The sequence below is a fragment of the Columba livia genome, chromosome 3, assembly GCF_036013475.1.
Source record: "Columba livia isolate bColLiv1 breed racing homer chromosome 3, bColLiv1.pat.W.v2, whole genome shotgun sequence".
NCBI lineage: Eukaryota > Metazoa > Chordata > Aves > Columbiformes > Columbidae > Columba > Columba livia.
Genome location: NC_088604.1, coordinates 36145772 through 36172808, shown reverse-complemented (window position 1 = coordinate 36172808; position 27037 = coordinate 36145772). Strand labels below are relative to the sequence as shown.

The 27037-nt window shown below is 40.6% G+C and overlaps 1 protein-coding gene across 1 annotated transcript; it reads right to left on the bottom strand.

The window, feature by feature from the left end:
• Positions 1 to 8770: 8770 nt before the first annotated feature.
• On the bottom strand, positions 8771 to 24607 carry TPBG (trophoblast glycoprotein). The gene is made up of 3 exons (XM_065055308.1): positions 24459 to 24607; positions 13862 to 14359; positions 8771 to 13100 (listed from the first exon to the last, which is right to left on the bottom strand). Exons 1-3 carry the CDS (start codon positions 24605 to 24607, stop codon positions 11798 to 11800), a joined length of 1950 nt encoding a protein of 649 aa, XP_064911380.1. The 3' UTR covers positions 8771 to 11797.
• Between the last annotated feature and the right edge of the window lie 2430 nt (positions 24608 to 27037).

The following is a 27037-nucleotide window of genomic DNA, read 5'->3' as shown; positions in this document are numbered from 1 at the left end:
AAACAAAGTTGCAAATGCAATCAGGGTAGGTATTGTGCCTTTTTCCTGGCTTTTTCAAAATAAGTCTTATATGTTACTTTTATGTTACTACCTGGAAACTAGCAACTGATGGGCTGAAGAGAGCTCCTGTGAGGGCCTTGGAAAAATTACACCATGAACATTCTCCCTGTCACCGCTGGAGCTCTGCCTCCCCTAGCAAATCTAAATTTTCCCTGCTAAGAATGATTTATTCTCAGGGCTCCAGGAAATACCCCTGAAGCTCCTATTCTACTTGTTGAAGTGCCCCAGGTCACACTGCAGGTCAGGCTTTCTGGTGATTTTGGAATGAGGATGAAGCTCTGATTCTCCCCTGTAGTCCATCTGGTTTATGTCACTTTGTCTGTACAAAACAGCCCCAAAGACAGGGTAACTGGTCACAAATGGATTGCTAGTGGTGTAGAGAGACCCTCCAATATCCAAAATTGTTCCTTGGCGAGCCCACAGGCAGTGACATGGCCCCAGATGAAGGAAGGCCAAAGAGCCATTACACGATGTCTGACATGGCCTCCTTCACCTGGATGGTTCTTGAGAGTTGGGAGGGGTTGGTGTAACGCAGAGACCTCTCCACTCTACAGCCCAGAAAACAGGCAATCCAGGACAAAAGCAACACCGGGTCTTGAGTCACCTTTCACAGAGGTGCCCTTGCTCCCCAGTGATTGCACTTGAAGATGGAAACCCTTTCACATTACAGAAGCAGGACATGACACCTGAACAACACAGTATCCATACCAACACCCTCTCACAAAGCATAAACACCTACTCTCCCAGTGCCAAATTGTATTGTCTCTTGGTAATTATCCTGTCGGTGTTTTGACAAGAAAACGCAAGTACATCCCAGTCCCTTGCTCTTTTTCTCCGAAGGCATACTGTCAGAGACAGAGCTACACAGATTTTAAGGAGGAAAAGACGTGTCAAAATATTGGCAGCATCCTCATGCTGGAGAAGCAATAAAAACAAAGTGGAGGCAAGGGAGTATTTTGTGCTAAACTATTCACCCAGGATAGGCTTCTGTCTGACTGTTTTACAAGTTATGAATTCTAAAGCTACTCACAAGACTTAATAGATGCTAAAAATTCCCATGTTTACCTGTGCTATAGTTCCTCTTATCAAAAGTGCTTATTGCAAAACTTTACTGCAATAATTGGATCTAAAACATTAGACTGAGTTTCTTTTATCTAAAAAAAAAAAAAAGTGACCGGAATATAAATAGCTTTTAATTAGCATTATTTGTAAAAGCCTGCACAAGATAAAACTGAAATATTATTTTCCAACAAGAACTGTATGTCCAGCCCCACATGTACATAGGAAGCATGTGTTTTCATACATATATAAAATCAGTAAGAATTTTAAAATGTATCATATCAATGTGTGTGTATATATATACACATACGTACATATAAAAATTGAAAAGGCATCAAATGAGTTTTCTTTATGTGTGTCACTATGAGGTGAAGATAAGGAGAACAAAAGCATATGGGAATGCTTCCTCTTGCCTTTTAAAGGCAGTGAGAGCAAATCACAAGATGACTAAGTTGCCTGCACATCACCAGTCTGCGTTGTATTCCTCATGCACTTCAACTGCAAAGCTCAGATTGGCACGTGCCGAATTTTGTCTGATGCAGAAAATACATTAAAATCAACCATGAGGTGCAAATACTGTGTGTCTGGGAAGGTTAGAGGATGAAATTCATGTCCTTTTAGCTGGAGGGTGGGACATTGCTCAGTCAGGATAACAGAGGCTATGGCAGTACCGTCTGCCTCAATATGCTGAAATTACAGTCAGGAACAAACCCTCTGTGTGCAATACAACTGTACCTGCAGCAAAATGAGGGGGAGATGTAGCTGACTGGCAGTTTCAGGTTAGAGAGTTCTTGTCTTCTGCACCCTGAGATAAGGATTTGGCAGGCTGAGTCATATTTGGTAGAGTCATTTTTAGGAGAGGGGAGGAGAGGAGAGGACCCCACATGCTATTAGGGCACTCACACTTGAGGGCTTTGTGTAGGGTCTGGCTTCTTGCAAAAAATCTGTATGGTAGAATCTCACAGAACAGACCCAACACTGAGATGCAGATCGTATTTTGCTGTTGAAACACTTTGCCCTAAGAGCTGAATGTATGATAACCCTGGGGTTTCTGCTTGGAGCATTGCTCCTGTTTACCAGGAGCAGCGGTGATGTCTGCAATGGTGCAGAATGCTTATGGAGGGACTTCATTTACTGTGATGTAGTTTATTCCATTGGTAGGATCTTTAATCCTCGTTGTTTCTAAACAATAATTTTCCTACAGATTGCATCATGCTCCCAAATTTCTGCACAGCTTATGTTCTAATTCCTGATGCAAAAGAAAATAGTAAGACTATTATATTCCTTTGGGAATATGAACATTTAGGACTAAATTAAAAAGAAGAATAATGTACCTAGCATTTTCTCCTGAAGCAGACAAAAGGCTTTTTGCACAGGAGAAAAAACTTTCTCCAAGTTTAAGGCTTTTCAAAGGAATTTATTCATCCAGCAATTAGGGAATAACACAAAGATAATCAGCCTTCTGCTTTAAGTACAAGGTGCTTTGCCTTGCTTATGACAGAAACATAAGGCAAGACGGCGCACACACTGTCCCTCAGCCAATGTACACGCTTCCCTCGGGAGGGAAGGAGAGAATGAGCACTTCATGCATTACTGGAAGGCACAGAGTGCAGCATAAAAATTATGGGAAGAAAATGTATAACACATTCTGGTATTGATACTTTCTGGTGACCTAGATTAAATGTCGATGTGTGAATTGGCTGTGGCTCCAGCAATGCAAAACCCTGAATAAACCCAAACATTCCTGAAAGAAACCCTACCTTCCTCTACTTCAGCATCACTAATGTTGCCACATCGTTCTTCTGTGAGAGCAAAAAGGACTGTCATTGCAGGAGAGTTTTGGCTCTACCATATTTCGTCCTTAAACAGTTTGTTCTGTTAAAGGTCTTCCCTTTTCTACTTCTGCCCTTTGCATGGCAGAATAACAGAAAAATAGATTGGGATGGTCCTCAGTAGCATTTCTGTGCTATTCACTAGTCTCCTTGCACTGAATACTGCCTCTGTAAATTTCTGTGTTTATAGTGTCTAATGTATAATAACAATATTGAAAGCATAATAATGAAGGAATAGTTGAAGACAATATATTTCCGTGATCAAAATTTCTTGAATTCTCATCAATAATGAGGCCAGTAGCTATTATTATTTTGAGATATAAGATTTTTGCCTATTAATCTGATTTATATTAACCAGTTGTTTGCTCCAGTTTTCCTTCTAAACCATGGAGGAGACATACAGTTTTCTGTGAACTATTCCACAACTCGTGTATGAACAAAACTAGAATTGCCATGGTGGAGGTGGTGCTTCACATGTCTATCCAAAACCTTTTGGATATCCTATATTCATACACATCAACTGCTAAATGAGAAGAACAGTTTGTATAGCTCTCTACAGTGACTAATACTCAGTTTTGAGTCTTCTCCTGCCAGTTAAAACAACTATTCTAGCTGGTGAAAGCACCAGTACCACCTAGTCTAAGCTGGTGCACCACTGCATCATCTGTGTGTGTTTGAAATAGGTCACATCAATTCACATTACTCGGTGTCATTTATCAAATCCTATCTGCTGTCTCTGTGATTTTGATCAGAAAAATTGCTAAAACTACGTATCTAGAGAGCTTTATTAAGAACAACAGTAACCCCTACTGGATTGTGACTGTCTCCCTGGAAACCCAGGAGATAAAATACCTTGTACCGCTTTACAGAAAAGGCATAGCCTGCATAACTATGATGGGGAACGCGTCATTTCTCTTCTTGCAATAAATTTCAGTGTCATCATTTCCTAGATTAAATTGGAAATCCTGCTGAATTTACACTCAAGCTTGCTGAAAGACATCTGTTCTTTGCAAATTCAAATTCAGAGCATTTTTTTGTATTTACAGAGAAGTTATGAAACCAGGCTTATGTCAGCTACTTTGCTTCTGTGTTAGAGAAATACATTCTAGTACTTCTAATTTTTCCGTGCCCAAAAACAAAGGCCTTCACATATGAGTAATAATCTAAACAAATTACCGCAATCTGCTGAATGCATGTCCTAAACTCATCTGAGTCCTCTTCAAACATATTGGGGTGTATGCAGGGAAGAGAAATTGGAGCAGAGGTACCATAACCTATTGTAATAGAAATCTCCCGGTCTCATTAAACATCACATGTATCACTATCCCAAATTCAGCATTCCAGGTCTTTCTGCTTATGTAGCGTTCCTGACAAATTAAGAATACGTTAGCAGAGCTACTTTCAGTGACATTTTACTACCCTGCCAGAAAAGTTCGAGCACTGTTTCTGCAAGTTTTTTTCTAGACTATTGTCTCAAAATAAACTCTGCTTTTTCATTACTGGAAATCGGAATTAGAGAGCTCCTCTGGGCTACCACAGAAGCTTTCTGCTATGCCGGAAAATTAAACAGAAAATGGACAAACAGGAAAACGGAAAACCTGAATGGAAGTCTAACAACAGATACAACCTTATTAATTCATCTGCTTAGTGATAAACATTCAGGATTTGATTTAATGCATGACCTGTTTCATAGGAATTCTACCTTTGCTTACCAATTGAAGTACTCAAGCTTGGTCACAACACAAAGGTGATGGAAAAATGGCATCTGGATTATGGATGATTAAATAAGTGAACTGGAGAACAGGAAGGATATTCAGCATAGATAATGTTACAGAGATCTCAGTGAATATGAGAAACAACAAAAAGAGCAAAGAAGCTGGGATTTGAAAAGCTCTTAAGAGTGTGTATATTCTTTCTCAAGTATATACCAGACACTTGCCTTTTAACACTGAAAATTGTTTTTTCCACATTTAGTTCAATTCACCTTAAAAGAAAAACGGTGTAATTTTCCAAAAGGTGTCCAACATCTTTTGAAAATGGACACCCTTTAAGTTGCTTTGAAAGCAGAACCCTAAATTGTGGCCACTTTGGAAAATCCTGGCCAATCAGAGTCAATTTGCCATAACTTGCTGCTGAGGGCTGCACTAGGTGTGCAGCAACACAAAGCACGCCTAAGTGCTTCTGAGAGGCGTACCTACTCAATTTAGGCACTTAGTTCCCCCTTGCAATGTGTGGGAAAAAACAGGCCCCCCAAATAGCCAACAGAATGTACTGGAGAGATTGGTGTGCCTCAGACTCTACTCCTCTTCAATCTCCCAGTTTTACACTACATATATATGTGTATGTATGTTAAATGCATATATAAAATAAAAATCCTTGTTTTCTGATGCTTAAGAGTTCTCTCTTAGTCCCCTCCAGGCTAACAAAAGCATCCACCCCTGAAAACAGGGAAACATAAAAGCACTGGGGTAAAGCCACCAACTTAAATGGATTCAAATCTACACATATCTGCAGTATTCAGTTACTGTTTGCTCATAAGCTGTTAAGGAGAACAAACTAAGACACCTACCTGAAGAAGAAAATTGTCAATGTACTAAGTACTTCTTTTTCCTTCTTCAAAACAAGCTTAAATTGCTTAGATGCCTCAGAGTAATTTCAGTTCATGACTCTTCATGGCATTCTTGTAATAAATTGTATTTTTTCTTATTTGAATATTTCACTACTGGTACTTGATACTTTCACATTTCCAGCATGAAGTATATACCACATACTGTTAAAACATCTACATGACATTTGATAATGTAAATTTGACAAATTAGTTCTTAATTGTACAAATGTCCACGATTTCATGTGAAGCTACCCTGGGCTATGCCATAGAGACAATTTCTACTAGAACAAATGGAATATGTGAAGTAGGCTGTGGACAGATACTAAGACAGATCAGTTCTAAGATAAAATCTAGGACAGATCAATCCGTCACATGTAAAGCCAAACATTCTTCCATGTTAGGTGTCCTAATAATATGGAAAAAAAAAAGCAGTAACGGCAAACAACTTAGATACGAGACTAACGAATTTATCAGCTTTGCTCCTGGGACAGTCCGAAAAAAATCACTCTGTCCTATTAAAATTTCAGATGCCTGCACTAGCTATCTATGAGAAGATGAAATGTCATCCTTCTCTTTGCATTTCCAATCTAAATACCTGCATTAAAGAAGTTCTAAGAATAAGAGTTTGCCATCAGAATGCTTTTTTCATCCTTCATTCTCAGTAATAAGTGCTTCTATGTCTCACTATGTAAAATGTATTTGAGGACTTTAAAACACACGTTTTGATCTAGTCATTAAAAAGCAGAAAATCCACTTTTAAAATTGGTACCTAACTTGAAAATAAATACCATATAGTAAAAACAAACAAGCTATCAAACTTTGCCCAAAATATCAAGAAGGATTAAAACACATCCCTTATATTCACTGACCAAATTTATTTCTAAAGAAATGAATCGAGCTATCTAGATGGAAGTCACTTTTTCACTATTCTATCATACAAACTCACAGCACTATTATCCATTTGAGCTATAAGGAATACAACTCCATCTTTAGCAAAGACCTCTCAATATGCGTAAGGATTTTCAGTAATTAAATAAACAGAGTGAACATATAAAATTTATAAACAATTGGGTAAATATTTTATTATGTTTTTCTTCAAGAACAATTTTTAATTAAGAAATAAAACTTGAATCTGAATAAGTTACAGCAGTTTCTTGGACATCTGAAATTTCTAGAATAGTGAAGCATTCTAGAACATGAGATTTCTAACATTTTCATCACTGTATGTACTCAAACAACACTGCTAATTTATTCAGATGCTTTTATGCATAACTACTAGAAAACACAAATGTTATTCTGTTAGTCTAATGATCAGAAGGGAAAAGCTATCTAGTGAATACTTTGAAAAATATAAATAATTGCAAGTATTAAATTATTAACTGCAACACAAATACACTGTCTAAAGTACTATTTTAATTTTGTCGGTAGTTCCCTTTTTCTATTTAGGCTAACATTGGGAATGCAAGGCATGATTTCAAGCTTTGCCTACGCGACAGATGACTGACTTCTGGCATAGCAAGGTTTTCCAAGGATGTGACAACACGTAAGTTGTAACACCATTGAGAAAGCAAAAGCCCTTTTTAGGGACATGCTTATACTGTAGACCTGTATTCTTATTTCTAAAAGCTTGGTGTGTTTGGTTTTTGGTTTTGTTTGTTTTTTTTTTTCAAGGTGGGAGAGGAGTGCTGTTAGGTTTATTGTATTGGTACAAAGCACCACTTTTCTGCCACTGCTGCACTGATTGGCTTGGGAAGCTCGTAGAGAAGTACACTTCTGTACCAGCATAGGACTCTCTGCTCCCACATGATCCCTGCCTCTTTTTTAGGCATGTGGGAAATATCTAATGTATGTCATACATCCCAAACGGCTTGCTTTCTCTGTTCCTTGGTGGGTTTTCATTGTTTGATTTCAAGCCAAAGTCAGCAGCGTGTTTGCAAAAAAAGGAGCATTAAGTTACAAGCACGATCTAGTCGTTATTAAATCGGCAAGCACAGAATTAAATTCAGTCTTCTATTATACCTCACAAAAATCTCACAGTGGAAACACCTGCATCACAAATATTATAGGACGTGACTCCACTCGTTAGCAAAATGTTTCTCTTTATAGGAACAGGAAGAAATTAGAGCTGTATCCATAAAACATGACCAGAAAGTATCAGAAAGAATCAATCAGCAATTGTTCTGCTCACTAACGTTGTGATATCTAGTGCTGACCCATTACAAAGAGACACCTGTTTCCTTTAAAAGCTTCTCTCTTCAACCTTCTCTCATAGAATATAAATCTGATTTGGATGCTCGAAACAGAAATGTTTTTCTTACCAAATGCTATTTTCCTTCATCATATGCTGAGAATGAATGGTTCTTCTTGAGCATTCAGCTGCTAAAGAGAAAGAAAAAGTGCGCATCAAATTTTCACTGTCCACTTTGATAAAGGCTTTTTTTCAAGTCAAAGGGAAATGAAGGCACTAAACCTCAAAATACAGGTGAAATCAGACCCATTTCTCTACCTGCACAGATTTATGATACTCCTTCTAATGGTTTTGAGAAAATGAGGTGAAGAAGAAATTATGCAGATGCATAAAGAGCAGAGTATACCACACGGAAAATGCTGCTAGAATAATGAGAGTTGGGATCCTAGCACAGTCATATTTTGAATATTCCACCACGCCTGTCTTCAGTGACATCTCAGTCAGCAATCGAATGCGGGTCTGAACAGATTGCTTTGCTAGCTGGCATGTCACTGGGGGTTGTCACCAGTGCTTAAAAGGTAAATTACGTGGAATGAAAATATTTAAAGCAGTTGTGCAAATCTTTGGATGTCAGAATTTTTGGTAGTATTATGGCTAGCTGAAATAGAAAGAGAATGTCAGATGATCTAACATAAAGCTACCTTAGATAAAGATCCGAGAAATTTTCTGCTTCTTACCTGGCAACAGCACTTATCCAAAATACTTCAGGAAAATACATTAAAACAATGTAAATTCCTTGTGCTAGTCTTCTCAGAAAATTTTAAACTTATTACAACCAAGACTAGTTTCAAGAAAGCAGTTGAACCTTGGACAAGCCATCCTTTCTTTCTGCTTCTTAACTACACAGCCTTTCCTGAAGATTTGCCCAAAACTTTAGTCTAGATGTTTTCTATGAAACATCAGTGACAACTGTGTCAGGCAGAACTTTGGGGGCTTATGCATACAAAACACATTTTAGAGGCATTTAGTGCTGCACGTCTTTTATTGAAGAATGAATGAATGAATAAAGCAGCCTTGCTAATTAAGCTGCTCTGGAAATAGTATTCAATTCAAATTTCAGGTGTCAAAGCAGAGTAAGATTATAAAATGTGCTTCAGAAGAACACTTAAACTAATGTTATTTTAAATGTATAATTTTTAACCAAGTTTTGAAGCACTTTGGGAGCTACTTTTTAAATGTCTCTGAGTACCACTGTTAACTATTTTGTAAAAGGAAAACAAATTTCAAGCACTGTTTATGGAAGGGGATTTAAGATCAAATAATGCATTGTACAAAACACCAAAGCATTCACTGTTGGTCAAACACTGTAGGAGAACGTTATCCAACACAATACTGCCACAGGCTAAACTGTTACATCCCAATAAATACACATGTAAGCAAATGGTAAAACTTATTTTAAAGTAGCCATCACCAGGTGTCTAATAAAGGTCTATTACATTGACTTTCTAGGATACAAAAATAATAATCATCATCTTCAGAATAACAGGTGTAGTACAACAGTTACACTTGCTCACTATACAAATACTCAGTCCATTGGTGAGAGACTGCGATTAAAGTCGTTGCGTATCCTTACACAGCTCAATAAATGCATGGTTGCTACATTAACACATCACACATAATTGTTTTTACTGTAGTTACTTTAAAGTATCTGTTAACAAACCCCAAGAAATTGCCCAAGAAATGGCTTAGTTTGTACATATTTAATCTATTATATTACAGGAGCATCTTAAGCAAGGATGATGCTCTAGTCCTCTTGGCACTGTACAATTAAATGTAAGTTGATAATCTCTGAAATGACCAATACAACAAAGCACACTGCATAGCTATTGTAAATTCGAGCTTCTTACATATACTGCCTTATTTATGACAAATATGAACGGTTTGCATAGTTGCACAGTAATAGATATTTACACTGGGGTTTTTGCACTGTTCTTAAAATATGGGCAGCTAACATTCAGACCTGCAGTCTGCTTTTTAAGAATCCACAAACTTAATTCATATGCTGTTAACCAGATATTGCTCATACGTTTAAATTACAGCAGGAGAAATAGGCTATCACTTTACTTACATTAATTGTAAAATACACTGATTTATCAAAACATTAACTGTACTTAATATTAATTAATTTTTTACTTTTGAGGGCAAATGTACAAAATTACATTAAAAAAAAATCGGAACCAACTTGTGCTACTTGCTTTGTCTGAAGTTACAAGGAAAGAAAAATGCATTTGAATAATACTGATGCCCAAAATAGATTATATTTCTTCCGATACTTTAAGGACTATTTTATATTTATGAGCTCTTAACAAAGGCGTATTATCTCTGAGAAAACTGTCACTTTTGAAAGTGAAGAGTTAGCCAGTAATTCATAAAATTTTAGAGATGCTCAAGAGCTTCAAGTAACAGTGACCATGGAAAAAGCTCCACAGATATACTGATAGATGCCAATTCACATCACACTTTTACAGGTGGTGTATTTTTTCATTAAGAATGTATAAAAGGATTATAAAAAGTGCACTATCAGTGGCAATCGGAAGGTTCTTGCTGACCTTTTTATATACCATCAAGTTGCATAATAAATGATGCATTTTTCAAGTTCTCTTTGCATGCTTTATCTATTTACAAGAAAATGCATTCTCAAGCAAGTAATAAGCACGAGTAACATACAATACTGAAACGTACCTGTTATAAGCTTTAAGATAAATGTAAATTTCCATCAAGTTACTCAATGTAGATCACTACAGAACTTCACAAGTACTGAGAGCTTAAAATGAAATGTTAAGCACTTAATTTAATAAGTGCTACATTGATTTACAAGCCTGAAGCTCACTGACTACATGACTGAGCTGCATTTAATTTAGTTCAGGAAAGTATAGAGTTTTTTATAGTAAACAATTCCATTCACGTAAAACTTTATTTAGCTTACAAACCCCACAAGTTAATTTGAATTATTTTATTTTAATTTGGTAGAGAAGACCTTATGAAAATTCTATCAGCTTGTATCTTTCCAGCAAGGTAGACCCCAGCACCTGTCTCAATGTTTTGCAGTTGTTTCGAGAAAGCAGCCTGGGGGTTTTGTGCCAAGTGAAACTGCTCTCATTGTTGATCGGTGTAATTCTCTTAGCATATTTCAGAAACTTATCAAACATTTATGTCTTTAAGCTACACATTTGTATAAAATTTTATTCAGATTACTACTGCAGGGCTATAACTTCAGACACTATAAAGCTATCCACGTTCTTAGATGTCCATACATTTCTCATCAAAACAGCAAACTTCAACACAGCAGTTCTTGTAAGACTGTTTATTGCATTTAACAGTTCAGATGGAGCTTAGATGCAGTTTGTATAAAAAAAAACCCTCTCTTTTCATGTAAACTGTGATCAAAAATAACTTTACAAAAATAGTAAGAGACTTACTGAGATCAGAAGTTTTCTAACATGTAAAACTATAGAGTATTTGTGCATGCTTACTATTCGATTTCCTTCTTTGTAACAGAGGAGTTGTTAAAAGGAGTTTCTTTGTTTTTTTTAAATCTCAAGATAGTCTATGAAATTGAATCGTTGTTATCACAATCTGGATATACAAGATCAAAACTGGCACAGAGGAACGTAACTTTTTTTTTCCCAAAAAGTTGAGGCAGCTTTTATTGAATCACGTCTGCATGGGTAAGTTTTTTATAAACTCTGGTGGCTTTGGAGGACCAGACAGAATCCTTTTTTCTTTTGAGATCTTGAAAAAAATCTCCCACAAGTACAGACAAGTAAGGAGGAAAAGAAGTAGCAGCTTGTTTCCTACATACAGCCCAACGCCATGCGCAGCTGCCCAGCTTCTTACAACAAAAAAGAACTTGACATCACAGGGAGGAATATCCTCCTCAAGTTACAAGCACGTCTGAGATTTCTCTGAGGAAAGCAAGCACGAGGGTAAAGCGTAAGTCTACTTTTCATGCATAGCTACTGTGAGCTGCCCCACATCCATGGCGCTTCGTCAGACATCCGAGTTGGAGCTGAGGTTTGTTAACCTAGGGTCTGCATTGATCTCGTATCTGTAGTGGTAACCCTCCATGTGATCCCTACAGGCATCTCTGATGTTGTGCATCCACTTTTTGATTCCTTTTCGGTTCAAGTACAAAACCAGGAGGAAAATGGCCCCGATGAGAGCCAAGACTATTCCCAGGAAGACGTACGAAGTCTGTAGCTGGGAAGGCAGGTCTGTGGGCAAGGAGCAATTCAGGTCCGAGCCATTGATCTTCACCAGGGCTTTGCCCAGCATCTTGTCGGGGTAAGCGCAGGTCAGGGCTTCTTTGCCCTCCACCTGGTCGCTCTCCTTGAGCCAGGCCACCAGGTCCTCGATGGCGCAGTCGCAGACCCAGGTGTTGTGGCCCAGGCTGATGCGCCGGAGGGCGGGCAGGCCGCGGAACTGGGCCAGGGTGCTGTTCCTCAGCACGCTCAAGGAGTTGTCGCTGAGGTTGAGGCTCTGCAGCTGACCCAGCCCCTGGAAGGAGACGTTGTGCAGGCCCACCAGGGAGTTGTTGCTGAGGTCCAGCTGCCGCAGGGCAGGCAGGGCCGTGAACATGCCGGTGGTCAGCACCACCAGCCCGTTGTCAGCCAGGTCCAGGCGGCTGAGGTTGCGCAGGGCACCGGACTGCAGCATGGCGGCCAGGCTAAGGAGGACGGTGTGATTGCGCAGGGCCCCGCGGAGGGTCAGCTCCTCCAGAGGACTGCCGCCCTCCCCGAAGGTCTGCGGGCTGAGAGAGACCAGGGGGTTGCCGCTGAGGTCCAGCTGCCGCAGGGCGGGCAGGGCCGAGAGGGCACCGGCCTCCACCTCCCCCAGGCGGTTGCCGCTGAGGTTGAGGGCGCTGAGGTCGGGCAGGCGCTGGGCGGGGAAGGCACCGGCCGGCAGGCGGCCGAGGCGGTTGCCGGTGATGAAGAGGGTGCGCACGTAGGACGGCAGGTCGGGCGGCACCGCCGTCAGGTTCTTGTTCACGCACTTCACCGTCTTGGCCGGCTCCGAGCACTCGCAGAGGCCCCGGCAGCTGTCGGGCTGCTGCGCCGAGCCGCAGACCAGCAGGACGCGCAGCAGCAGCCCCAGGCAGAGCGCGCCGCGCCCCGGCATCGCGCCCGGCCCGGCCCCGCACGCAACTTTTCCCTCCGGGCGCCTTCGGCTCTGTGCGGCGAGGCGGGGGGCGGCTCCTGCCGGGGCGCTGCTCGCTCCAGGCAGCCCCTTTTCCGGGGGCAGGCGCTTCCCGTCTGGGGCTGGCTCAGCTCCGCTCCGCTTCCCGCTGCGAGACCTGCGACAGGGGAGAAAAGGGAGAGGGCAGCGGCCGAGTGGCGCGGATCCCCTTGCCCATACCCACCCGTCTTCTCCCGGCTCTGCGCCTCTTTCCCGGCCACGACACGTGGCTCGGCCAGAGAGCCCCGGCCCCGAGGCAGCCCGCGGGAACTCACCGAGGAACAAGTTTTACCCCGTTTTCAGCTCACGCCACCACCTTCCCACCCGGCCAGCGGCTCCGCTGGCGGAGCACGGACAGGAGGGAAAGGTCTAACCCGCCGTCTCCCTCCACGTCCTGCAGCTCCCCGCCTGCCGCCCCCGGGCTCTCCGCTACGCTCCCCGCCACGACCGGTGCAAACTCCTGCCCACAGAAGCCACCGCGGAGTGGAGCGGAGCCAAGCCGAGCCTCGTCCCAGCCCCCGTCGCTTACCTCCTGCCCCGCGCCGGACCAAACTCCGCCAGAACGAACCTCCGCCGCCAACTGCCCCCAGCCCCGCCGCAAACTCCGCGCCCACCCTCGCCGCGCCTGGCCCTGCCTCCGCTGACAGGAGAAACCAACCGCCGCCCCGGCCGGGGGGAGCCTCCGCCCGCGCCTGCCCCGAGGGGCGGCCCCGCCACCTCCCTCGCCCCGCCCGGCTCCCGCCCGCCGCCCCGGCGCCCACGCTCAGCCGCCAGCGTCGGGCGGCCGCGCCCGGGAGACCGTGGCGAGGGTACGCTCGGTCTTCCCTGCTCCGCTCGCCCCTCGCCTCACCAGTCTGGGTGGTGCTGCCGGAGGCTCACCTTGCCGCCGAGCGGAGCCGCTCCATGTGGCGCTCCCTCGGCGCGGCGGAGGGGGCGGCTGGCTCGGCGCGGAGGCGCTCCGCGATGGGAGAGCCGGCGGGCGCCGCCTGAGCCCCCTGCCGCCCTACTCGCCTTGGCAGCGCCGTACCTGCGCCTCGCCCCGACGTGGCCGCTGGGGACGGCGGCGTCGCGCCGGAGCTTGGCTGCCGTTTTCCGCAGCTTCCCCGATGGGCGCGCTCAGGCCGGCGGGATCGGGAAATCCCGAGGAGTTTCCGGGGGCAGTGGGAGGTGGGGGGCACGCCGTGGGAGGGGGTGAGGGGCTCCGCGGGCCCGGCAGGTCGTGCCGTGGAGGCGGGTGCGAAACCGGCTGCTGCCCCGACCCCATCTGTCCGGAGAAAGCTTTTCGGGCAAGGAGGGAGTAACACCAGCAACAAAATACACTGAACAAGCTCCAGAACTAAAGCGAAAAATCTCCAACCCGCCGGGATCTTCAGAGGGCTTCAAATAAAGAATAATAATGATTAAAAAAAAAAAGAAGCAAACCATAAATGGCCAGCCTAAGCCTGATGTTTAAACTTTATTATGGTGAGGGAAAAGCCTAAATATCTGTATGTAAAATATTTACCAGTTTCAGTTGCTGTGGCTGTCCCAGAACCACCCAGGTGTAGCTGAACAATCCAGGTGGTACAAATGTGGTTTTGTAGATGAACTTGCTTGAGTTCCTCCGTGGAGGGAGTACTTAAGGGAAAGGTGAATGGTGGGAGAAATCGTGGGGGCTGTGTTGAGCCACTGGTCTCTATGACGTGATTAACATACTTAAATAACATCTAATTAATACAAAACACATACCAGTATATTCAAATAATCAGTTTCAGCAATGTGAATCTTAGTGCTTTGGGTCTGTTACTCTTTTGGGCTTTCATTACCCTTCTAATGACAGCTTACACAAGATTTCCTTCTCCCCATATGTCAGAGTTATGTTCCTCCTGCTTTCCTGATCAACTCAATTCCTTTTTTTTTTTGGTAAAGTCAGTAGAAATCTTAGAGCTGCCAAAAGCTATAGGGGAAATGAGCAGATTAATCCAATATGAAGTCTTGAGAAAATCAGCCACAGAATCTGGGAAATAATGAGGTGAAACTGATTTCTGTAGGATTGTTCTCCCCTCTCTGGCCTGATAGTGGTATTACGGTGCAGAAAAGTTTGGGATTGGGGTGGCGGGCAGGGGCTGCTCAGCTGATAGACCAGCGTGCTCTTTAGATGATGGGGAAAAGAAAGTATGGAGTGACTGAAGTAACGGTGATACAAATAAGATCTTGGACTCACAAGCAATTCCAGAAGTTTGGGAAGTTATTGCTTTGGTGTTTAGTTAGAAAAACAATGACACTACACTGCAGGAGATTTTAATTGTTAAAAGGTATTTGCATTCCAGATCCACATGCCTGGCTTAGTGTAATCTTTGGAAAAGTAGATAGGTAAAGATATCCCACATTTTGTAAGAGAGAGACATGTTCCCTTAATCTATTATTTGAAAAGGTAAAAGGAAAAAAAAATTAAATAATACAATTAAAGAGCAATTACACTGATCTGCTCATCGTGCTGGCCAAAGATGTCCTAGTAGCTCCTGGCTCTTGGTGACTGTCCAGGTGGGTCTGTGCCTCTTGCTCTGCACAGCAGGTTAGCTCTTTGGGCAGGGAACATGTTTTTGTTCCATGTTTGTGGAGTGTTCCCCGACAGGTGCTATTGCTTCCCATTATTCCAGTAGTAAATTCCACCTAGTAAGCCTGCTTAAACTTGCAGGAGGTAGAAAAACACTTGATAATCTGCTGTCATCTCTTCCTCTTTAAATAAAACAACTTCTCTCAGAGGCATACTCCAAAAAGGAAACAGTACTTTCTGGTGAATACACTTATACTGAGTGGATTTCCTGGATGTGTTCGTAGTGTGTACTAGGAAAAGGAAGAAAAAACAAACAAACCTGATCTATTTTCAGGTCAGTTTTTGCTATGACAATTGATTGATTTGTGAATTTGCATTGCACAGCCCATAGAATCTCACCTCATATTTTTTTTTGCATAAAGCTAGCGCAAAACTTCTGACTGAGTTAAAATATAGTATTTGAAAATATAATGTCTTGGCTAAAGGACTCAAACTGGAAGAGAATTTACCATAAGGAAATTGTTCCTGTGGCTCATATTTCTATGGGCTGACTGAGGAGCTCACATACAGCTGGGTGTGGATCAATCAGTCTCTCGGTGGGTCTGCTGCTCCAGGCTGACGCTGCGTGATGTGCTGGTCATTTGCAATCATGAAGGAAACTTTTGACTGTCCTCCTCCAGAAGATCGCCTCATGTCACAGTGATGAGAACTGCTTGCTTTTGAAAATCAGTACCCCAGTATTTCAGCTCTTCCGAAGTGAAATTGTGAGACCTACCTAAAAAAAATGCGGAGTCTCAAAGGGACAACCTGTGATAACTATACTGCTTGACATTTTTGGAATCGCTATACCCCTTTTAAGGCTCTCACCTTAGCAAGGAATAAAGTAGCACTTGTGGGTGCTAATGGCACTCCACTCTCCTTAGGAAAACCTGGAAGATTATTTTAGACACTGAAATTTAAGGCTGTTAATTAAGATGAATCCAATCTTCACAAAGCCCCTTGGCCGGATACTAAGCAATGCTGCATGCCTTTTATGGGTTCTGAGTGGCCTGACTCCAGCTGATGTCCAAGGAGTTGGAATAGTGTGGAGTAGGACACTCTGCAATAGCTGTATATATAGATATATATAGTTTTAATACTGACAGGGAAATTTATGTTTCTTCTGTGAAATCTTCCTGCATTGTCTCAACATTGCATGAAGATATTCAGCACTTCATAGGAAGGGGCCTTGGAAGGTATTCATGATGTACTAAATATTATACACCAAGTGAGCAGTAGCTCAGAGACCAGAATTCTTCTTCTTTCACCAAAAATATCTTCCCACAAAAGTGGAAGAACAAGCTGCAAGTTCCATCTGCTTCCTCACATGGAGAGATCCAGCAGGTCCTTCAAACAACACCTTCTGTTTCCCTCAGGACTTGGCTTCATTTGAAGAAACACCATCAAAATTATTAAAATGGTGCCGTAAAAATACTTAGGCAACTAAATGCTGCCTTGAATACTTGTTTGAATGTTTTATTCATCATTCACATACTCATACCCATAAACATCCATGTTCTGACTTGTAGGTGCACTTAAATTTATCTATATATTTATTAATTGTTATATAAATTTGAACAATATGGAAGACAATCTTCAAATTGTGGGGTTTTTTTGTTTGGTTGGGTTTTTTTTAAACTCAGCACTTCATTTTAGACACAGAAACACCCTGTCCAATGATCTGCTGGTCCATTCTGGTTTTCACTGTCTCTATGATGAATGCAGGATAAATCCTATGATTATCTGTGGACACCATGCAGCCATTAATCACTATACAAGATAAGACCATGTTTGCATTTTCTTATATGCTATGCATTTTTATATTGAAATATCAAAAGTCAGTCTTTTACAAAGGATGTTGATTTTTTTAATACGATGGGCAATATTAAACTTTCCCAGTACTAACATAAAACATTTTCCATTAAAAGTAACCTTTTTTGGGAGTCTTTGAAAATATGCTAACTGAGTATGCATAATAATGCACTGTTGTAAATTCTGGGGGCTCCTACATGCCTTAGGTGGAGATTGAAGGGATGACAAAGTGCCCCCAGCTGAACATAAACAACACTGAAAACTGGTGAAACTGTAAAGACAGACTCTTTATCACTTTGTTTCCAAAAAGTCCACCCCCACCCCCGGTAGCAGTTTATTGTTAAAACCTGTTACTCAAAAAGGAAGGAAACAATAGTGACTTTTCTCCAGTGAAGCTGGCTAATGGTGCTGGGGTCAATAATACAGTGGGAAAAATGACTTGGGCAGAGGGACCTGCTGTATCCAGGTGCCGCTGTTGTGTGCATGTCCCTCTGTCTGCACTCCAGCTCTGCATGCTCTGGCTTGTAGAGCTTCTGCAACAGGAGCCAAGTTGAATAGCTGCTTACAAGTTCATCAGAATGTAACAGAGAATTTGACATGCTTAAACAGGTCAGGCTACACTTTCAATCCTGCTTTTATTCTTTCCTTGCTCAGGAACGATACGTGTATTTTACTTTCAAGCTACCTTTGACAGGTTGCTATATGGGTTTTAAAATGGTATTTTTTTCATTAGTTCAATTTTAACAATTTAAGGTTTAGTTCTCTGAGCTAGACAAAGTTACCTGTAAATTCTACTCAGAGTAAATCACTACAGCCAGTAAAACTCTTCCTTCTGCAGAATAAGCTGCCTGATTTTAGTCCTTTTTGAAGGACCTGCCTTCTGATTACTCTGTATTCCTCCGATTCTCACTGCAGGGTGGCTCACGTGAACAGGCTTTAGCTGGCAAACCTGTATATTGTTTGTGTCCACCTGGGATGTCCTTTGAAGGAGCAGCAATCTAGAAATCTGCTGGCAATGCTGGGAAGTTGGCAGAGCAGATTATCTGATGGATTAGTGTTGCTCTCTGCCATAGTGCTTTGCTGCACTGGGGCCCTCTTAGCAGACACTGAACTCAAAATCCTGTTTTCTGGGCCAGCTTGCAATTTTGTCTTAGTTATAGTATTTGGGAAAGGCTGCTGGTTGGATGGAGGTGGTGTGTTCCAGCTGACATCTGCTACGGATATCTAGGGATCTTCTAAAAAATGGCATATGTTAGGGCAGTTGTTTAGCTATGGTGAAGGAAGGGGGAGCTGAAACACATTGTTTTCCCTTCTGGCTTTGAAAAGCAGAATCCCAGATCTGCAGGGAATCTGGGCCAATGTGTTCCTCACACTTCAGACAACAGTCCCACTCGTTCCGCCCCGCACAGGCTGTGCCATGCCGCGGGTGTTCCCCGGTTCGCCCCGCTTCCCCGCGGGTAAGAGTGGCTGGCATCAGCACATGGGCCTGCGGGAGCCATGGCTGCTGGGGCCTGCAACTTGGGAGTGTTTCCATGTAAAGCCTTTTTCATGAAAACACATTCATCTGTTGAAACTGAAAGCCTTCGTAGGAAAGAGTTTAATTTGATAAAAAAAAAAATTAAAACCAAAAAGCATATAAAGGGCTCAGCAGATTTGAGAACATATGGGGTTTGATTCTCCACTGGCTTACACATTGTGCTGTTGTTTACGATCTGACAAAGCAGATGTAACATGCAGCCTTGCTGCCTGGTTAGGATTTGCCTCCACTTTTTTACAAGTATGATTGAATACACAAGATCAAAAAGCCTCCTTGTTTTTCCTCCATGATCACTGCTCCTTTGTTACCTGCCTTTGACCACTGTGACACATTCATACAGCCCTCCTCTACTGAACTCTCCCTCTTTTGCTCTGCCTTCCCAGCCTTTTCTTGCTTTATCTCAAGTCTTGGCATTTTTCTGGGTTACCACATCCCAGGTGTTTTGAAAGGAATGTGTATTTAGGAATGGGAAGCAGGTGGGAGGAACAAGGAGGACAGTGATTTTTTTGTGGGAATCGCACATTCTGTCAGCAAAGGAGGAAGATGATACTTTTCCTCCCTGTTAGCATGGTGACTACACCTGAAATACTGCATTCCGTTCTGGCATCCTATGACTACAAAAAATTACAAGAAAGAAAGAAGAGAGGAAGAAAAGAGCAGTAAAGGTGATTTGGTGACTAGATATATACTGAGTTATATAGAAATACTAAATTAACTTTTAAAAGGTATGGCTTGCCCAAGCCAAAAGCCACAAAAGATACTGCTGTCTGAAAGCAGGCTGTGAAACTGAGTGAAGAAGGTAGCTGGTTATAGTAAATCAAGGTGGGTAGAGATGGTGGGCTAAAATTTAGAAAAGAAAAATGCATGCTTGGTATAAAAAAAAAAAGCTTGCTTGCACTACAGTACTGTTTCCTTATTATACTGTGTTAGTGGTAGCTTACCATAACCACTGAAAAAAAGTACTTCAGAATTCATAGTAGGTTCCCTGTGCTGTAATCAGTTGAATAAACTCATGAAGACATGACTCTAATACATACTTATATTTCTGCCATGCTTGAAAAGAGTCTCAATGACCACAGTGGCAGGTGGGTGTATGTAAATCTATGTATGAAAGGTAAATCTTTGACTTTTCGTGACTGCTTCTTGAAGCTTTGAGAATCTCTTTCCCTGAGTTCATGGCTGTCAACAATTATGAGTTTTGTGCAATTTCTCACTCTTGCTTCAATACAAGAAGCTCTCAGGTGCAATCTTTGTACACCTTAGAATTTCACTATCTATCTATATGTCTGTTGGGATGGAAGATGGAAACGCAAAGGGAGTTAATGGAGTGACTGAGTGTTTTGAAAGAAATGCCTGTTTTTAACTTTTCCTTTCTCTGTTGCTGTGACATTGTGGCCAAGAATCACAAGATCCTCTGCAATTGTGTGTAGAAGAGGAGTCTGTTCTGGCACTCTCTAATAGAATTAATGTTGGGATCAGAACACCTCAGCTTTCTATGTCCATGTTTAAAAACATGCTAGTTTTAAGGTTTTAGTGTAATAATGTAGCATGATGTGTGTTATCACCAGCTAGCCATTGCAAGCTAAAGCTATGGGGCTTACTGAACTATTTTAGTATCCTTTATCACTATTACATGCATTTTACATTATAAAGTCTGTTATAATTATCAGTTTGATGTCATAAATGGTTTGAGGTCTGCCACATTAAGTTTATTATTCCTGAATATAAACTGGAAAGAACTTCAGTACCAGAAAAAGTGCCAAAGTCTTGTTATGGCACTGAAGCAAAAGTCTGCCTAGTCCAGCATTTTCTCTCTCATGGCAGCCAACACAGGTTGCTGAAGAAAGACATTAAATTCCATACAAAGATGAACTCTCCAATATATTTTTCCAATCTCCAGTGATTTGTAGTTGAGGGACTTCACAAACAAGACCTAGAAAAACTGCAATACCGTAAATATGAGCACTGTTGACTGGATTTTTCACTTGTAAGATTTTCCCATCAAAACGTTCTCCCTTTGTTGAAATATTCTTATATCGTAATCTGAAATGTCAAAACAAAATTATGCATCCTTAATATTTTGAGGTGTGGTGTGTGTTTTTTTTGTTGTTTTTTTTTTTTTTTTAAGTAAAACGGTTAAAATTTTACAGCATATCTTTTCGTTTTCTAGCTCTCAGAGATTTTAATCATCGGAGGCTAAAAGAATGGAAAAGATGGAAGTGAAACAGCAGACATCATTGAATCAGTTACACTCTATGGCCAAATAGAGGGAGAGACATGCAAATGAAGGAGGCAAAATTTGAAAATATTTAAATTGTCATTTTTGAACATAATGAGAAACAGAAAACATTTGATTTTTTAAATCTATTTTTGATCTGTCTTTCCCTACAATATAACTAACTGGTGATAAAGAAAAGCATTTGACTCTTTTTCTGGGATAAATTTTTTAGTCTATTGTAGTTATGAAATTCTCTGGTCATCTAAATATATGTATTAGAAAATATTTTTTAAGGAATTAAAAACTTCGTACTCTTAAAATTCAACAGATACCCTAATGCTAAACACATTAATTTTAGATTTTGATATATTTGTAATGCACTTCAGCAGTACATTGTATAGTTGGTGTTGTTGAATAAACTCTTAGAAATACACTTGCACAATATAGGTCCTGCAAAGTCTTGCAGATGAAGTTGTTGGCTTGTTTCTTCGTTTTATTAGGGCCTACTTTGCACCATATTCATAGTGCAAAAATGCCTTAAAGGGGGTAAAATCACTTTCTGAAGCTCCTTCCCTTCTTTGGGTGCAGATGACCTCTACAGAAATGCAGTATGGACATCGAGCGCATGTTTAATGGTGAACCATGTATATCCACAATTTATTTCATAGTGATTGAGGAAATCAGAACCTGAGACTGCTCTGACTCACATTTGGGACGGAACAGTCACAGCCTATGGCACAGACCAACGCTCTCAGTCCCCATGTCTTTTTCCCTACTATTCATATCCCAAAAAGGCAAAAGGAAGAACAAGGTAAAGAAATAACTGAATAAACAGGTTCTGGTTACTGATAACCTGAAGGCAATAGGAGCACACAGACATAGCGGTTCCACTAAGTGGAAGAAATCTAATTCTAGAAGTTACACACTTTTTCAAAAGACAGCATTAAAATATTTTTGTTATGTGATGTGGAAACAAAACAAAACAAAAAAACCCCAAATAAACAAAAAACCCCAAACAAACAAAAATAAACAAAACCCAGATGCATCACTTGAAACACAGCAGAGTGGGGAATAGGTGGCACCATCACAGCTGCCAGCCCGACTGAGCCTCCAAAGGAGGTGATGCAAGACAACATGACAAAGGTATTTTTGCTGAGGCTTTCCTGCTTGAAGAGATTTATGACATGAAACTACATCCAGGCTGGCAAAAGTTATTTCTTTTGTAACTAGGATAAAATATTCTGATGTTCAGGATACTGATACCAAGTAAAGAAACATGACATTCTAAAATCAGTGTGGTGTCAGGGAAAATGGTCAGAAAGCAGTTGTTAAGATGGTTAAATCTTAAAGGTAATATTGGAGAAAAAAAAAATCTCACTGAAGTTTTCAGTGCTGGATATGTTTTATTGCTTCTAACATGAATTCACTGATGATTATTATTACCATAATTGGCAACTGACACACTGAACATGGAGGTCTTGGGTGCATTTAAGCTGGGCTAAATCATTCTAGGCTGTGTATGCTTTCTTGGATGGAAAAATACAGTTTCAGTATTCAATAGTAATTTTAATGTGAAAAAGTTGATTTTTACTATTTGCAAAAAATATAGGGGCATGGCTTGTCAGACATTCCTATTCCAATGAATAGGAACTCCGTAATACCTTGGCATTTTTGAGGCTTCATGGAGAACTTTTTTTAAATTTGCCATTCTACAGTGACAGAAAAGTAGCTTGCTCACTTTTTTGCACTTTCAATATTTCATTTATTCTTTGCAGTCAACTTGTTCTTTCCAGCACGCCTAGACAAACTGCAAATTCATGTACCTTTACAGAACTGCTGCAAGCCAGGAAACAAAACCAGATGAGATAGGGGAACAACAACAACAAAAAAAGGCAGGATGCATTCATTTGTTCTTTGCTGTGTTTTCAACCAAAACTCAAAAAGTATTACAAAGATAATCATATATAAAGTAGAGGTCACTTTTATATATGCCATGACAGCTGAATCTCCAGTCAGTTGGCATTTTGTCCAGCAGCTAGTATGAGTTTGAAAAATACCTTCACTTTGCCCATCTCACTTTGCCAAATCACAGTTCAGAGTCACAAGAGAACAAAGGCAAATTCAATAGCTGGAAAAATACAAGAGAAAAAAGACAAGATTTCATTTAATGCTGCTAGGAGCTCTAGCGCTGCCTACAACTGTTTCAAAGGTCTGTATTCTTCTGCTTTTCCTTCAGGATATAATATGTTAGCATACCTCACACCCAGTGGAGCCACCCAATGGAAAACTAACTATATAATGCCCACACTGCCAGACGCTGTTCTTTGTAGCCATGGCTCAGTTAACCTGCTCTGAGATAATTCAGGTATGTCTAGCCTTCACCGAAATCTGTAGTAGAGGCCTCTATATTTTGTCTTCAGAAGTGACTGATATTAAGGAGCCCAAGTTTCCCAGTTTCTAAGTATTTTTGATGGTTTTGAAAATTGTACCCATGTTCTAGCAAACCTGCTAAAAAAGCATGCCTGTTAGTTGGTATGTAATCAGTACAGAGGGTATTGGCTCTTGGGACAACAATGCACACATTAACATGAGTGGACATTCTTAGATGCTCTGTGCCCTCTCTCTGCCCCTTACTTTTTGAGAGCAAATATGGTTGAAAGTTGATGGAGAAAATGGTTTCAGAAAATAAATGACAAGCTGATTAGTAGCTGATCTTTAAGCATTCATACAAGATATATGCTTTGGAAAATACTTAAGATGCAATCATACACTTATTTCCTGGGTGCATCCATCACTCTCATGGGACATGTCTTTTCAAAACTCTCCTTCATGCATACATCTATGATTTTGCAGATACTTAGCATCATTCAAAAAATTACCTTCTCCCATCTAAAGTTAATAATGGGCTTCAGAAGCAAACAGAGAATCATATTTGGGTCTTCTGGAGTCAGTGAAGAACTTCGAGTGTCATTAACATCACTTGTGATGAACAGAGCCAAAAATTATACTTCGTTACAGCAAAGAGAAAAAATATTGACCATGTCATCATGGACCTTTCTGGACAAGTCTTATTATCAAGTTAATTGATAATAGACTAATGAATAATCCATCAGGATGTGAATTCAGATTCTGATTATTTGTGAAGATAAAGTCCTTCATTCAGGAAAAAAAAAAAACGAAAAACAAACAAAAAACCCCCAAAACAAAACAAAACAAATCAACACCAAAACACACTTTAGCAAATGCTAAACTTGTTGTGGTTCCAGGCATTTAATTTATTCATTATAAGTAGCTAAATTCTCAAGTCAGGACACTTTTTAGGTCTTCTAACTACTTCTTGGTAACAGAGATATTCTTGTCTGTTCTTGTGAATTTGTGAAAGTGATCCAATACAGCTTGCAACCCTTTGTCAGCCTCATTGACTAACTGAGGTTTCACAGACTGCTGAGAAGCACTCAGCTCCTTGGGCAATTTGACAACCATATTGTGACATCCATCCCTTGCATCCCCTGAAAGCTCTGAGTACCTTTCAGCTTCTCACTAGGGTGTTCAAATCTTTTTACTTCCACAACTGACTCCTTAGATTGTGTATGTGCCCTCTGTCCCATGAACATTTCTCAAAACACAGGTCTCCTTGCCTTTTCATCCCTGTAAAAGTGCCTTTAATTACTGTTATCTTTCAGGCTGAACAAAGTGTTTGGCATTTTCAAGGATGCTCTCAAAATTACACTTCTTTTCAGCGACAGCATGTTATCGTTATCACCTTCCAGAAGCACAGGAAGACTTCCAGGACTAGTGGCCACAATCCCATGAGATTATAGTGATTTGGTAGGCAGTAACAATTCCCCCAAATCAGATGGATCACTGAAGCTTGTGCTTTGCCTTAACTCTCAGTGCTTCATTAGAAGTCTCCTAAATCTCTTTGAAAAGCTCAAAAAAACTCTCGCTCTATGGTGCCCACTGATGGAACATTGCTTACTTATATATTTGCCCTGGATGGTGTATGATTATTTTTAAAAAGTTTTAACCAGTGTAGAAAATGAGCCTGTGTAAGCAGAGAAGGAAAACATACGTTGAAAAACTCTCCAGAAAGGCTAGGACTGGTGTTTTAACCAAGATGTGCACAAGACACAATGCTGTAAAGATGCGAAAGACACAGGTAATGCATCTCTCTGCAGATGTTTTTAATTGGAGCAAAAGCTCTGCAGAAATGTTTTCATCTGATTACACAATTACTCATGTCGCAGGCTCAGAATTAAATAGTTTTCTAATTCAGATAGGATGAAGTAATTCCCGAGTTTTATAGTTGCCATTTACACTGGTAAAGATATGGAACAGGAAAGCTAGAACAATCTTTTTGTTATCTTGAGTCTTTTTCAGCTTTCTCAAAAGCATGTTAACTCTTCTAATTATTTCCTCCTCAGTTAAGGTCTTTTGTTTCTTTCCTTCAAGTTAATTGATAATAGACTAATGAATAATCCATCAGGGTGTGAATTCAGATTCTGATTATTTGTGAAGATAAAGTCCTTCATTCAGGAAAAAAAAAAAAAAACGAAAAACAAACAAACAAAAAACCCCCAAAACAAAACAAAACAAATCAACACCAAAACACACTTTAGCAAATGCTAAACTTGTTGTGGTTCCAGGCATTTAATTTATTCATTATAAGTAGCTAAATTCTCAAGTCAGGACACTTTTTAGGTCTTCTAACTATTTCTTGGTAACAGAGATATTCTTGTCCCCAATACTCACAGCTGGTGCCTCTACAAGGTATATTTATATTGTTTGCAGACTCCTGATGAGTACAATAGCAATACTTAAAAATAAAAGTTCTATGTATAATCTTAAAATAACTCCCTTGGGAAGAGGGAAAAAATGGAATCAGCATTTCATCTTGTTGCTTAAATTTTACTATTCAGTCTCTAATGCAGAAAAAATAGACACAAACAGGGTGACACGTCTTTAACAGTGACACCTGAATGGGGAGGATATATCCTGTAATTACTTTTTAATGGTATCATCATTTTAGACCAAAACAAAGAAGTTCTGTAATTATTTAATCTAGAAATAAAAATCATTTGTAGACAGCAATACTGAGTGTGTGAAAAGGTAAAATGTTGTGCTTTAGAAGAAAAGAGAGCTAGATATGTCTAGGCATGTGTTAATTCTATATAGTAGGGGTTTTTAGTTGTATGGGGAAAAGAACTAGTTTTTCATTCAGTTAATTAAAAAAATAAAGTTAGCTCAAAGCTTGGAGTAGATTTGAACATCTCTTTTTTTTGTCTTGTTTACATCATGTTTTCTAAAGGCTGAAACTTTTTTAAGCAGAGATATCGAGTGAATTTTGAGAGGAGTAGTTTTAATTTGTTAAGCCTACAATCGACTTTCTGTATCTCAGTGGTTGGCTTGTTTACCTGCAGTAATACAATATTTCTGGTTTGGGAAAACTAACCTGTCTTATACAATCAGACTTGTTTATATTTTTGAATTGGTGCAGAACTATGTTCTCATGGGTCTATGCCGCCTCTGTGTAAATGGGCATGGGACCATGTCTACATTTCCATATGTGGAAGAGAGCAGATCCAGAGCAGAAAGCCTTCCCACGTGGATACCTTAGGCTGTAACCCCAGCCACTGCACAGGTTCCTTTTTTTTTGTACTAACCCCTTCCTCACTGACAGTGACATTTGCCTACCTGAAACTGGTCCAGACGTGTAACTTGTTTTTTCCAATCTATAAGTCACGCTGAACTGTTCTGTACACTGGCAGACAGCTTTGGCAATCAACAAGGTGACCATACTTTGTAAGTTTTAAGTCAACCAGAACTTTTTATTTGAAATTCATCACTTATGTTGGCTTATTTTGTTTCCTATACTCTTTGTTCCTTATTGACCTGCTGTAGCTGTTTTCATTT

Excerpts from the sequence above, each read along its gene's own strand:
- TPBG (XM_065055308.1), bottom strand. The coding sequence starts at position 24,607 with ATGGTTGTCAAATTGCCCAAGGAGCTGAGTGCTTCTCAGCAGTCTGTG. Across the intron at positions 14,360-24,458 it reads AATATCTCTGTTACCAAGAA|CCCTCTGAAGATCCCGGCGG; the intron begins GTAGTTAGAAGA and ends CTTTATTTGAAG. Across the intron at positions 13,101-13,861 it reads CGGCTCCGCTCGGCGGCAAG|GTCTCGCAGCGGGAAGCGGA; the intron begins GTGAGCCTCCGG and ends CCCCTGTCGCAG.